Source organism: Nycticebus coucang, chromosome 2 (genome assembly GCF_027406575.1).
Source record: "Nycticebus coucang isolate mNycCou1 chromosome 2, mNycCou1.pri, whole genome shotgun sequence".
Taxonomy (NCBI): domain Eukaryota; kingdom Metazoa; phylum Chordata; class Mammalia; order Primates; family Lorisidae; genus Nycticebus; species Nycticebus coucang.
The window spans coordinates 79,608,328-79,620,219 of record NC_069781.1 but is presented as its reverse complement, the minus strand read 5'-3'; the positions used below and the strand labels follow the sequence as shown (position 1 = coordinate 79,620,219).

Sequence of the window (11,892 nt, the reverse complement as noted above, 5' to 3'; positions counted from 1 at the left end):
GGAGGTGGATCACTTGAGCTTAGGAGTTTCAGACCAACCTGAGCAACAGCAAGACCTCTTCTTTACTAAATAAATAAATAAATAGCTGGTCATTGTGGCAGGCACATACAGTCTCAGCTACCTAGGAGTCTGAGCCAGGAAGATCGCTTGAACCCAGAAGTTTGAGGTTGCTGTGAACTAGGTGGAGGCCACCGCATTCTCGAGTGGCGCACCAGAGTGACTCTATCTAAAAAAAAAAAGAGAGATGTGGCATTACCCATGGTCCCACAGATCACAGAAATACAAATGGATACTAGAGGCCTTTTTATAGTTGCATTTATACTTGGATGGGGCCTCAGAGGCCTCACTTTTCTTCTCACAGTAGAAGAAAATCTTTGGAAGCCAATTTTAACTGCTGGGTGCAGGTGTTTTCTTCAACAGTCTAAATCAATCTTCAGCTAATAAACATTTCAATAAATCTGTTCTGGTACACTCTATTTCTTAAATGACACAGCCAGAGAAGACAGAACAGATGAGCTTGGATCCTGCCTCTGTAACAGATGCTGGGATATAAGTGAGCTCAGTCTTACACATTCCACAGGGGACACTAATCGGAACCTTAGGATGCACACTCTAAGGGTCATGGTTCATTCAAGCTGAAGATTTGAAAGCATTTCTTTATACATAAAAAGACAGTCATGAAGCTGTAGTTTTGAGCAGCAGCATAAATTTATGTGAAATTTCAAAACTTTGTCCTTCCCTCCCTTTCCCTCTTTTCTCGTATGTACTATTTTAGTTTGCAAAAGATAAATACACGCCAAGAAGTTAACTGGACATGGACTAAAATTACCTTAATCTTAATGTGTACCTTGGAAGTGTGTAGCTAGTTTTTCTTGGCAACCTTGCATAGTCAGTTCATACAAACTCCATCTTTGTGAACATAGGTCATTCTTTTTTTTTTTTTTTTGTAGAGAGAGAGTCTCACTTTATTGCCCTTGGTAGAGTGCCGTGGTGTCACACAACTCACAGCAACCTCTAGCTCTTGGGCTTAGGCGATTCTCTTGTCTCAGCCTACTGAGTAGCTGGGACTACAGGCTCCCACCACAATGCCCGGCTATTTTTTGTTGTTGTTGCAGTTTGGCCCTGGCAGGATTTGAACCCTCCACCCTCAGTATATGGGGCTGGCACCCTACCCACTGAGCCACAGGCATCGCCCCATAGGTCATTCTTTAGAGGTGGCAAAGTGATGTATCAGAATTCGGGGCAGGTATAGTTGGAGAAAGCATGTTGTAACCTATCATTTGAGGCCGGGCATGGTGGCTTATGCCTGTAATCCTAGCATTCTGGGAGGCTGAGGTGGGTAGAATGCTTGAGCTCAGGAGTCTGAGATCAGCCTGGGCAAAAGCAAGACCCTGATTCTCCTAAAAATAGAAAAACTAACAGGGAATTGTGGCGGGCGCCTGTAGTCTCAGCTACTTGAGAGGCTGAGGCAAGAGGATCTCGAGCCCAAGAGCCTGAGGTTGCTGTGAGCTGTGACGACGCCACGGTACTCTACCCAGGGCACAGAGTGAGACTCTGTCTCAAAAAATAAAACCTCAGGTTCTGCCTTACACACACACCTCAGGGCTTCTCCATAACTCCAAATAGAGGTAAATTAAGTCATTTTGAAAAGTTTTATTTTCTATATGGCTGAGGATCTACCTATAAGAGAAAAAGCTTTCAAAATTTTTATTGTGCCATTTCCTTTTAACATGTTATACTGAATATTTAACAACCTTTTCCTGAAAACTCATCCTTAACACAGGTGACTGGATTACATCATCAAAGAGGTGATGCACCCAGGGTCTGAGATGGAGGGGGCTGTTGGCCCCCACTGTGATAAACGTCCAGTTTGCTTGTCAAATTATAATTTTGTCCTTTTGTAGACAGGTTTTCTCAGCCAGGCTGGGGTGCATTTGCACAATCGTAGCCTACCGTAACCTCAAACTTCTGGGCTCAAGAGATCCTCCTGTCTCACCTTCCTGAGGAGCCAGGTCTCTAGGTGCAAGCCACCATGCCCAGGTAATTTTTTTTTTTTTTTTTGTAGAGACAGGGTCTAGTATATTGCCAAGGCTGGTCTGGAACTCCTGGCCTCAGCCTCCCAGAGTACTAGGATCACAGCTGTGAGTCACCATGCCTGGCCGAGCACAGATGTCTTTACTTCCGTTTCTGTGCTCCAGCAGCCTGACTCCCTACTTAAATTTGTGTTCTGTTCCAGATAGAGGTCACTGAGCTCCAAGCAAGCGAGGCACAATGAAACTTTCATTAGAAACAAGACATGAACACATAAATACACACACATTCCCAGTGGGACTGACCTACTCCACTTAGACCATTTCCATCAGTCTAAAAAGTTTTATTTCTGAAGAAAAAAATATTTTAAGTACCCAGTTAGTGTCTGTTTATAGTGCTCTATTGTTAAGACTTCTTCTTATCTATCTATCATGGAGTTTTGTTCACCCATTGCAGAAGCCTTGGCTATGCATTCACGGACTTGTCAGTGATGAATCTTTGGTAAGAAAACAACACAAGATAATTCTGAGTGAGTTTTAATGTCCTGGAGCCTTGTTGCTTCATGTATAATAAAAAGTGCAGGTCGATAAAAATGAAAATGAGGTAATATGGTGAAACAGCTAATAACCTAGTAAGTGCACAATAAAGGATGACTATTATTTCAGCAAGAACTCATCTGGAATTCCAATGGGCAACACCAATAGCAATATGTATATTTACAATGTGGTTCATTGCCTTCCCTTCGTCTACCCAGTAGGAATTAATATTAGCCTGTTAGGCTGTCTGATAAGACCAGCGAATGTCGAGATGCAACTATACTCTATCCTCTTATCTAACCGACAGGAAAACAGAGGGCCAGGAAGTTTGTGAAGCTGGTCCACAGATACACACGCGGCTGAGCTGTGTCTAGGACCAGGGCTCTTTTTATCGAATCTCTCTTTCATTTATATGACCCTTCATGTTTACAAGGTACTCCTCAGCTCTATGACCTTGTTTATGACACTGTATCACTTAGCTCATGGAAATGGCTCCCTCTCATCTCCCCCTCTTGTCTTTGGGAGATTTTTTTTTCGTTCTCCAACTTGTATTGCAGCAGCTGACTATATATTGACCTTTAAAGTAAAAATAATGTCTGTGCACACACAGGAATGAGTACGTGGAAAAAACAGCAGCAGGTCTCCCTGAATAATCCAGTGTAGGCCACACCCTGGCAGGCACAAAGCACAACGGGAGGGCGATGCCTGTGGCTCAAAGGAGTGGGCACAGGCCCCATATACCAGAGGTGGCGGGTTCAAACCCAGCCCCAGCCAAAAACAAAAAAAACAAAACAAAAAAAAAAAACCCACAATGGGAGATGCTCTTCCCACCTGAGTTACCTCTGACACTTTAATGCTAAGAAGCTCAAAAAATGCTTACTTTTTGAAAGAGGTCTGGGAACATCTATAGGCTACCCTTTAATGAGTGTCATTTTAAAATAGAAGGGCCAGCCCTCTTCATGTAGTTTTTGCATAAATCCTTCCAAGAATCAAAAGTGAAGACAATTCATTTCTCCTCCTGCATGTTTTTCTTCTTTTTTTTCTTTTTGTGAGGTTACTATATTAAGGTATAGGTAGAAAACATTAAAAAAAGATAAGCGGTACATTTTGCATGTGAAGGAGGAAATCAGACAATAAATGCAAAAAAAAAAAAAATAATAATAACCTGTATAGAAATTAGAAGTCAGAACTTGGGGTGGCAGGCAACACATTCTTTTCACAGAGCACAGTTCAACTGTCCTCAGAAGCAGGAACGGGAAGACGCAGACGCTGAACTGCAGAACGAGGCTGGGGTTTTAGCCCAACAGCTTCAAAACTGGGCTGGCTGTCAAGGGCCTTTTCCGGAATAGGCCAAGGAAGATAAATCCACTTTGGTTTTTAAGGCTTTAGTCAGCTCAGCCGCCAGCAGCTCGTGGAGGGACACACCGTCGTGAGAGTACACCCAGTTTTTCCCAGTCCAGTCGTAGCGCTTGGGCCCACTGGGGGACAAAACAAATACACAGTAAGTCCACGAGGACAAGCCCTTCAGGAAGGTCACTGGTGCCACCAACACTGCCAACCAAGAAATGGACTGGAGAGAAGCACTCGACAGTAACACTTAATGAGGGATAGTATATATTTGATTTCTTGCACATTTTATCCTCGCGACGATTCATAGAACAATTCTCAAGACCTGTAAACACATGACCCTTATTGATGAATATCCACGTATCACATTCCGATTCCTCGTTTCTCCACCTCACATATCACACCTGCTACGTTAGACCAGTGTCTTTAAAATTACGATCATTTTTTGTCCCACTGACATAATGTGTGCCTTGCCTAAACTTTTAGTAATCATTGAGGCGAAATTCATGTAACATGAAAGTAATCATCTAAAAATGAACGATACAGTGGCATTTAGTATTATTCACAATCTTATGCAAGCACTACCTCTATCTAGTCCCAAATATCTGTCCTACTCCAAAAGGAGTAGTCCCTCAGTATGCATGGAGGATAGGTCCTCGGACCCCCATCAACACCAAACCCTGTGGATGCTCCACTCCCTAATATGACACGGTATTTCATATAACTTACACACATCCTCCTGTATACTTTAAACTATCTCTAGATTACTTATAATACCTATAACGTAAATGCTCCAGTTTATTTATGTTCTTAATTATTGTATTCTTTTTTTTCTCAAATATTTTTGATCTGCAGTTGCTTGAGTCCACACATGTGGAACCCTAAGGTAACAGGGCAGATGGTACCCAGTAAGCAGTTCCCTCCTCTGTCAGCCCTTCAGCAACCACCTAAACTATTATTTAAAATTTTTTTTAATTCAATGTTAAATCCATGAAGTTGCAAGTCTGATGGGCCAGTTCATATACTTCGAGCTCATCTAGTAAGCAATGCCAATGCCATGCGCCCGTCACTTTGAGAATGCTGTACTTGTGTGGACAAGTTTATAGTTGTAGATCAATTTGCCACAGCTTTTAAGATGGACACGGCATATTTGCCAAATTCTATCTCGTCACAGCCGCATGGCTAGGGGTGGACACAGCATCAGGTGACACTGACCTGTGATGGCGCTGTGTTGAAGGTAAGAGCAGAGCACGTGGGGAGCCTAAGGAAGGGGGCACTGGAGTCACCCTGGAGCACACAAGGAGAGCTCTCCCAAAGACACAGGCTGGGAGGAGCTTGCCAGGGAGAGAAGTTTGGAAGGGAAGAATTACCAAGGATTCTAATGTTAGCAACCAAATGCTGGGGTTTCAACATGTCCCAATAATCCAGACCACACCCAGAGAGAACATTCCCTTGGCCCTGTACTCAGAGGCTGCTACGAGGTGGCCAGGCAGAACCTCCAGACCCTTCCATGCTGCCCCAAGGGTTGTGAGCCAGGCATTAACATTCAGGTGTCCCCCAGACCTCTCCTTTATTCCATCCCACATCTTCTTCAGGGAGGGCAAGGTGGCCAAGAAACATTGCTTATTCGACAGGACCTGAAAAGTGGTCAATTAAAAAAAAAACCCAAAATTAGCCTTCTGAAAGATATTTTGGACCAATATAAAAAGCTGAGAAGGGTCAGGCGTGGTGGCTCTTGCCTGTAATCCTAGAACTCTGGGAGGCCAAGGTGGGTGAGTTCCAGATCAGCCTGAGCAAATCTAAAACTAGTCAGGTGCTGTGGTGGGTGCCTTTGGTCCCAGCTACTCGGGAAGCTGAGGCAAGAGAATAGCTTGAGCCCAAGAGTTTGAGGTTGCTGTGAGCTATGATCCCATGGCATTCTATCCAGGGTGACAGAGTGAGACTTTGTCTCAAAAAAAAAAATTTTTTTTTTTTTTTGAGGAGTATAGTATCTCTGACAGTAAATGGCAGTTTTTCCCCCACTAAATTCCCATTTGAATGCAGATTAAAAAAAAAGTACACTTGGCCTGTTGTGGCTCATGCTGAGACAGATAGATACCTTGAGCCCAGGAGTTTGAGACTAGCCTGAGCAAGGGCAATACCCTGCCTTTACCAAAAATAGAAAAACCAGCCAGGCATCTACTTGGCAAGCTGAGGCAGGAGGACTCTTGAGGAACCCAAGAGAGTAATACTGCCGTAAGCCATGATGCCACTCTACTTAGGGTGAAAGAGTGAGACTGTGTCTCAAAAAAAAAAAAAAAAAAAAAAAAAAAGTACACTTAGAATTTCTAGGAAGTTATTATCATCCAGTTGTATATTCTTCTGACACGGCTGGGGTAGGATCCAACCGCTGGTTGGTGTTTCCAAATATAATACAGACTTTTCCAGTCTCTAGATAGGGAGGGAATTCTTTTAGTGAAGCCATCACAGCTGATATTGGTGCCCTGCCTGGTATTTACAAAGCCACTGATCCCCAGAAGTGATTCCTGGATCTGAGCTGATCCGCCCAGTTGCTTATACCAGTTCCTCATGCTTGGCCGTGTTTAGGAAGACTGTTCTAGGCCAGCGAGGCTAATGGGCCCGTGCAGGTTAAACCCCTCCAATCTCCAGAAAATGAACTGGGTCTAAAGGAGCAATACCATCTGTGAATTAGGTCCTTACTAGAAAGGACAGTGACGTCTAGTGTTGTTTTTGTTGAACTGGGAAGAGATTGGGATGAAGGAGGCAGAACAGCTTTATTTATTTAGAAAGAATTACACATCACAGTATGACAAATGGTATAATATTAACTGCCTAAAAATGAGGTCAATGATATGGGGTGGGGTAAGGTTATAATTTGTAGAATGTAAATACCATTAAGCTTTCAAAGAATTCCAAGCTGGTTCTATTTGCGCCTTTCCCAGTTCACAGACAACAAGTTCTCTTTGGAAGTGCTAATGTATGTATGACTGAGGGAGGCTGGTCTGAGAGCGTTTCTGTGGACATTTCTCTTTTACTTTTACAACCACTTCAACAGCAGCCAGACTGATGAGGGATGAAGGATGCCTCTCTATATATGTTCTCACGCTTTCAGATGCTGTGCAGGCCCCATTGTGTCTCCAACACAATCTTTTATTTTGCTAGATTGAAAGCACATCAATGGAAAAGGCAGGAGGAATTAAATGCCCTGAAAAGCAACTTAAAACACTCTATCTTCATAGGGTACAGGACCCAGTTTTGCAAAGGGAATTCAACTAACCTTTTAGCAGAGATGCTCAAAACAAAGAGAGCAAACTTTAACTTGCTTTTAAGACAAAGTGCACCTTGTTCAGATGCTGCAGTACCAAAAGAAGCTTTTAAAAAGGCAGGGCAATGATTTTTTTTTTTTCTTTGACACAGTCTCACTTTGTTGCCGTTGGCAGAGTGCCACAGCATCACAGTTCACAGCAACCTCAAACTCTTGGGCTTAAGCGATTCTCTTGCCTCAGCCTCCCAAGTAGCTGGGACTACAGACAACTGCCACGATGCCCAGCTATTTTTGTTGTTGTTGGTGGTGTTTTAGCGAGCCCTGGCTGGGTTCGAACCCACCAGCTCCAGTGTATGTGGCGGGCGCCCTAACCACTGAGCCATGGGTGCTGAGCCAGGGCAACGGTTTAATAGAGAAAAATTACCTAAGCCAGGTTCTGAAAAAATTATGTATGTTTCATCTCAGATCCTAACCTCTCCCTCTGCTTATAAGCCAAATTACCAGCAAGCAGAAGTTATATAATCAGAGTAAATGTTCCTACTCAGAGTAAGACAGCTCACAAAACATCCCAAAAGGCTCACTTACACGGATACCGGCATACCAGGGTGACACTTTTTTGTTTGTTTTGAGACAGAGTCTCATTACGTCACCCTCTGTAGAATGCTGTGGCCTTACAGCTCACAGCAACCTCAAACTCTTGGGCTCAAGCGTTGCTCTTGCCTCAACCTCCCGAGTAGCTGGGACTACAGGCGCCCGCCACAACGCCCGGCTATTTTTTGTTGCAGTTGTCATTGTTGGTTAGCTGGCCCGGGCTGGGTTCAAACCTGCCCACTTGGGTGTATGTGGCTGGCACTGTAACCACTGTGCTACAGGCGCCGAGCCCAGGGTGACACTTCTTAAATGGCCCACCATGTCACATTTCAAATGAATTTAATGATTACAGATTTTGACTTCTGAGCATACCTGGATGGAGAAGATAACCAGATCTGCTTGTTTGGAGTCTGCTTGTTGATCACATAGGTTCCCAGATCTCCACCCAGTTTAATTGTTAAGACGCCACTCTAGGGGATCGGGTGGAATGAAGCATGAAGAAAATAAAACAAGACCAAGTTAGCACTGTGTCATCATTGCTTCATGTTTTCTTATATCCTCACCCTTGCCATTTATGTAAGTACACAATTTGCACCATAAAAGAATGTCCTTAGTATTTACAAAGAGGAGACTGTGTAGAAAGAGGACTGCTTTCAGAATCAGAATAGGATTAATCACACTAATGTTTACATCTCCTACACTTTTCCCTACTCTCTGTGAGTCCGCAAGGTGAAAATAGTAATGACGCTCTGAGTGGTAAGGGACTTGTCTGAGGTCTTAGAGCCAGCAGTCCCAACCGCCCTCAACTACCAATCAGAACATACTAGAGGGTGTTAAAAAATGCAGACTCCCATTCTATTAGAGTACCATGTCAGCCCAAACATCAGACACAAGTTCATTACAAAAAGGAAAGAAAGTACTCAAACCACCTGCTTTCCTTGGCTTAGGAGAGCAATAGCTTTAGCTTTGTTGGTAGAAGGCAAAAACTCCAGACTGGGTTTTTTATTTCCAGACCCTTCCCACGCATCTAACAAACTTCTCGGACACTTCTCCAGCGCTTTATTTTCCTCTTAAGGGCCTTGAATTCTTCAAAAGACTGGTTTGTCCATCTTGGACCAATAAATGCTCATTTAAATTTGAAAACACTCTTTCAACAAAGGAGTCCTTTACTCCTCAGGCCTCTGGCCTCTTGAGAATGAACAGGATAAGAAAGAGACAGCTACAGGACTAAGTTCCCCATCTGGGAACTGGTTAGCAGGAAGGCGCCTCCCCATTGCCCATCCTGTGCATGACTTGCAGGGTTATTCAGCAGCCTTTTTCTGCATCCTAGAGCCTGCATCCAATCAAGGGGCCCTGAATGATTCTTACAACACCAATGCAAACACAATACACTATTTAATGATGAAGGGTAGAAAACATAACATAACTGGTAGGAATGGATGGGGGGACACCAATGGGTTATTTTTTTAGTAATCTTTTTTCTGATTCACAAAGTAATGCATAGACATCATCGGGAATATAGAAACATAAGGAAAAAACATTGGTAAAAATAACACTTCATGGCTAGTCTAGGCGACATAGTGAGACCCCATCTCTAAAAAATATTTAAAAATTAGCCAGGCATGGTAGCCTGCGCCTTTTGCCCCAGCTACTTGGGAGGCTGAGGCAAGAAGATTGCTTGAGTCCAGGAGTTTGAGGTTGCTGTGAGCTATGATGACACCACTGTATTCCAGCCTGGGTGACAGAGCAAGACCTTGTCTCTGTGCCAAGGTAAGTGTTTGGTGCTTTGTATAAATTCTTTACAGCCTGACAAAAGCTGTCGGAGGTAGGAATCATTATCCCAATTTTCCCACTTTTACCAACATGGAAAACAGAGGGTCAGAGTAGAAAAGAACACTTAGCAACTGGCAAAGCTAATCTTAAATCCAGGTCTGTTTGGGTCTACAGACACTGTTCTTTCCATAATGTAAAGCATATCCTCAATCCCATTAACAAGTGATATAAGGTATTTGGTCTCAGATATCAGATGCCAGGTTTTTAAAAATTACTTTTTTTATAGAGAAACTGTGTGATATTAAAATTACCATCTTAACCAGCTTTCAGCATACAGTTCAGCAGTGTTAAGTATATTCACATTTTAACATTAGAACTCTGTACACATCAGACGCTGACTCTCCCCAGCGGCCCTTGATAATTACCTGTCTACTTTGTTTCTACAATTTTGACTCATTTATTTATTTTATTTATTTTTTTTTGTAGAGACAGAGTGTCACTTTATGGCCCTCGGGTAGAGTGCCATGGCATCACACAGCTCACAGCAACCTCCGACTCCTGGGCTTAAGCGATTCTCTTGCCTCAGCCTCCCAAGTAGCTGGGACTACAGGCGCCCGCCACAACGCCCAGCTATTTTTTGGTTGCAGTTCAGCCGGGGCCGGGTTTGAACCTGTCACCCTCGGTATACGGGGCCGGCGCCTTACTGAGCCACAGGCGCCGCCCTTGACTCCTTTATTTTTAACTGACAAATAAAACCTATATATTTATAGTGTTGTTTCTATGGTTTTGACTACTTCTGACTACTTCGTATAAGTGGAATTGTACAATATTTATCCTTTGTGACTTGGATGCCAGTTCTTAAATGTACTTTTTAAAAGGATTAGGATTATACTGTACATAAGTTGTTTTTTTCTTGAAACCCAGCTTTACTGTTTTGGCAGGACTACATTTCATTTATTTCAAAACTTCTTGGGCCAGTGCTGTGGCTCATGCCTGTAATCCTAGCACTCTGAGAGGCTGAGGCAGATGGATCCCTTGAGACTAGCCTGAGCAAAGTGAGACCCTATCTCTACTAAAAATAGAAAAATTAGCTGGGTGTTGTGGCAGGTGCCTATAGTCCCAGCTACCTGAGAGGCTGAGGCAGGAAGATCGCTTCAACACAGGAGATTAAGGTTGCTGTGAGCTAGGCTAAAGCCAGGGCACTCTAGCCTAGGCAACAGAGTGAGACTCTGTCTTTAAATAAATACATAAAAATTGAAAACTCCTTAAAACTGTACAATTCAGTAGTTTATAGTATTTCAAAGTGTGCAAACATCACCACTATCTAATTCTACTCTATTACCACTGCCCTCACCCCCCAAAGCCCGTGCCTATTAGCTGTCACTCCCCACTCTTCTCCTCATCCCATACATAGTTTTACAAATTATTTTTTCATAGGATGGTAGGCTCTGAGAGTCTACACACAGTTGCTTCTGATTTGACCTATCTATGCCCCTTACATGTCCTCATCATGTACTGAGCCATAGACGGGGAGGGGACCCAGTCCAGTGGAGGGGGCCAAGGAGAGACTACAAGAATTAGGTTCCAAGTCCAGTCTCATCACGGACTGCGCCTGGGGCCTGTCTCCTTACAATAGCTGTGTCTTGTCTGTCTGACCTCGTGAAGGGATTCTGTGCAAGGATGGAAGGGCTGACTGATGCACCCTCAAGGTGGCACACAGGACTGCTGAAACCAAAATTCCAATGGCAAATCTTTTGAGTGACTCTGGGAAACAGGCCACTTTTTCACAAAGAGTATATTCATAAAAAAAGGTGAGAGGCCTTCTCCACAGCTGTCTAAGTGTTCACACCACCGGCACCTTGTCCGTAGTACATTTCTTTCCCACCCAGAATGGGCAACTCCTCTGTTCTAGGTCCCAGCTTGGGCGAGATGACCTGGACACCCTGTTTGTGTCCCTGTGGTCACCACAGCACTTCCTCCTGCGTGCAGAGCTACTAGTTTGCTTGTCCGTGCTTCCCACTGCCGTAAGCAGCTTGGCAGCAGGAAATTTGCCTTTCATGCTGGCATCGGCAGGTCCAGCACCCCCATTCTTCTCACTAAATGGCTACAGGACATCCTTGTGGATGAAGGAGCAGAGCGGTCAGACGATGACTGAGCAGATGCTGCTGTGATACTGTCCGCCAAAGTTTAGTTTTTACTTTAAAGAGACAGAGTCTCACTGTGTCCCTCTGGGTAGAGTGCTGTGGCACCATAGCTCATAGCAACCGCAAATTCTTGGGCCCCAGCTCTCCTCTTGTCTCAGCCTCCCCAGTAGCTAGGACTACAGGTGCCGCTGCAATGCTTGGCTAG

General features: G+C 43.9%; 1 protein-coding gene across 1 annotated transcript in view; it reads right to left on the bottom strand.

Moving 5' to 3' along the window:
• Nucleotides 1-261: 261 nt before the first annotated feature.
• Nucleotides 262-11,892, bottom strand: part of FXN (frataxin) — a 28,879-nt gene continuing 17,248 nt past the window's right edge. The window contains exons 4-5 of the mRNA XM_053574559.1: nt 8,143-8,240; nt 262-4,045 (exon numbers count right to left, since the gene is read on the bottom strand). Coding sequence (XP_053430534.1) covers nt 3,895-4,045; nt 8,143-8,240 — 249 coding nt within the window. The 3' untranslated portion in view covers nt 262-3,894. The remainder of the gene's footprint in view (nt 4,046-8,142; nt 8,241-11,892) is intronic.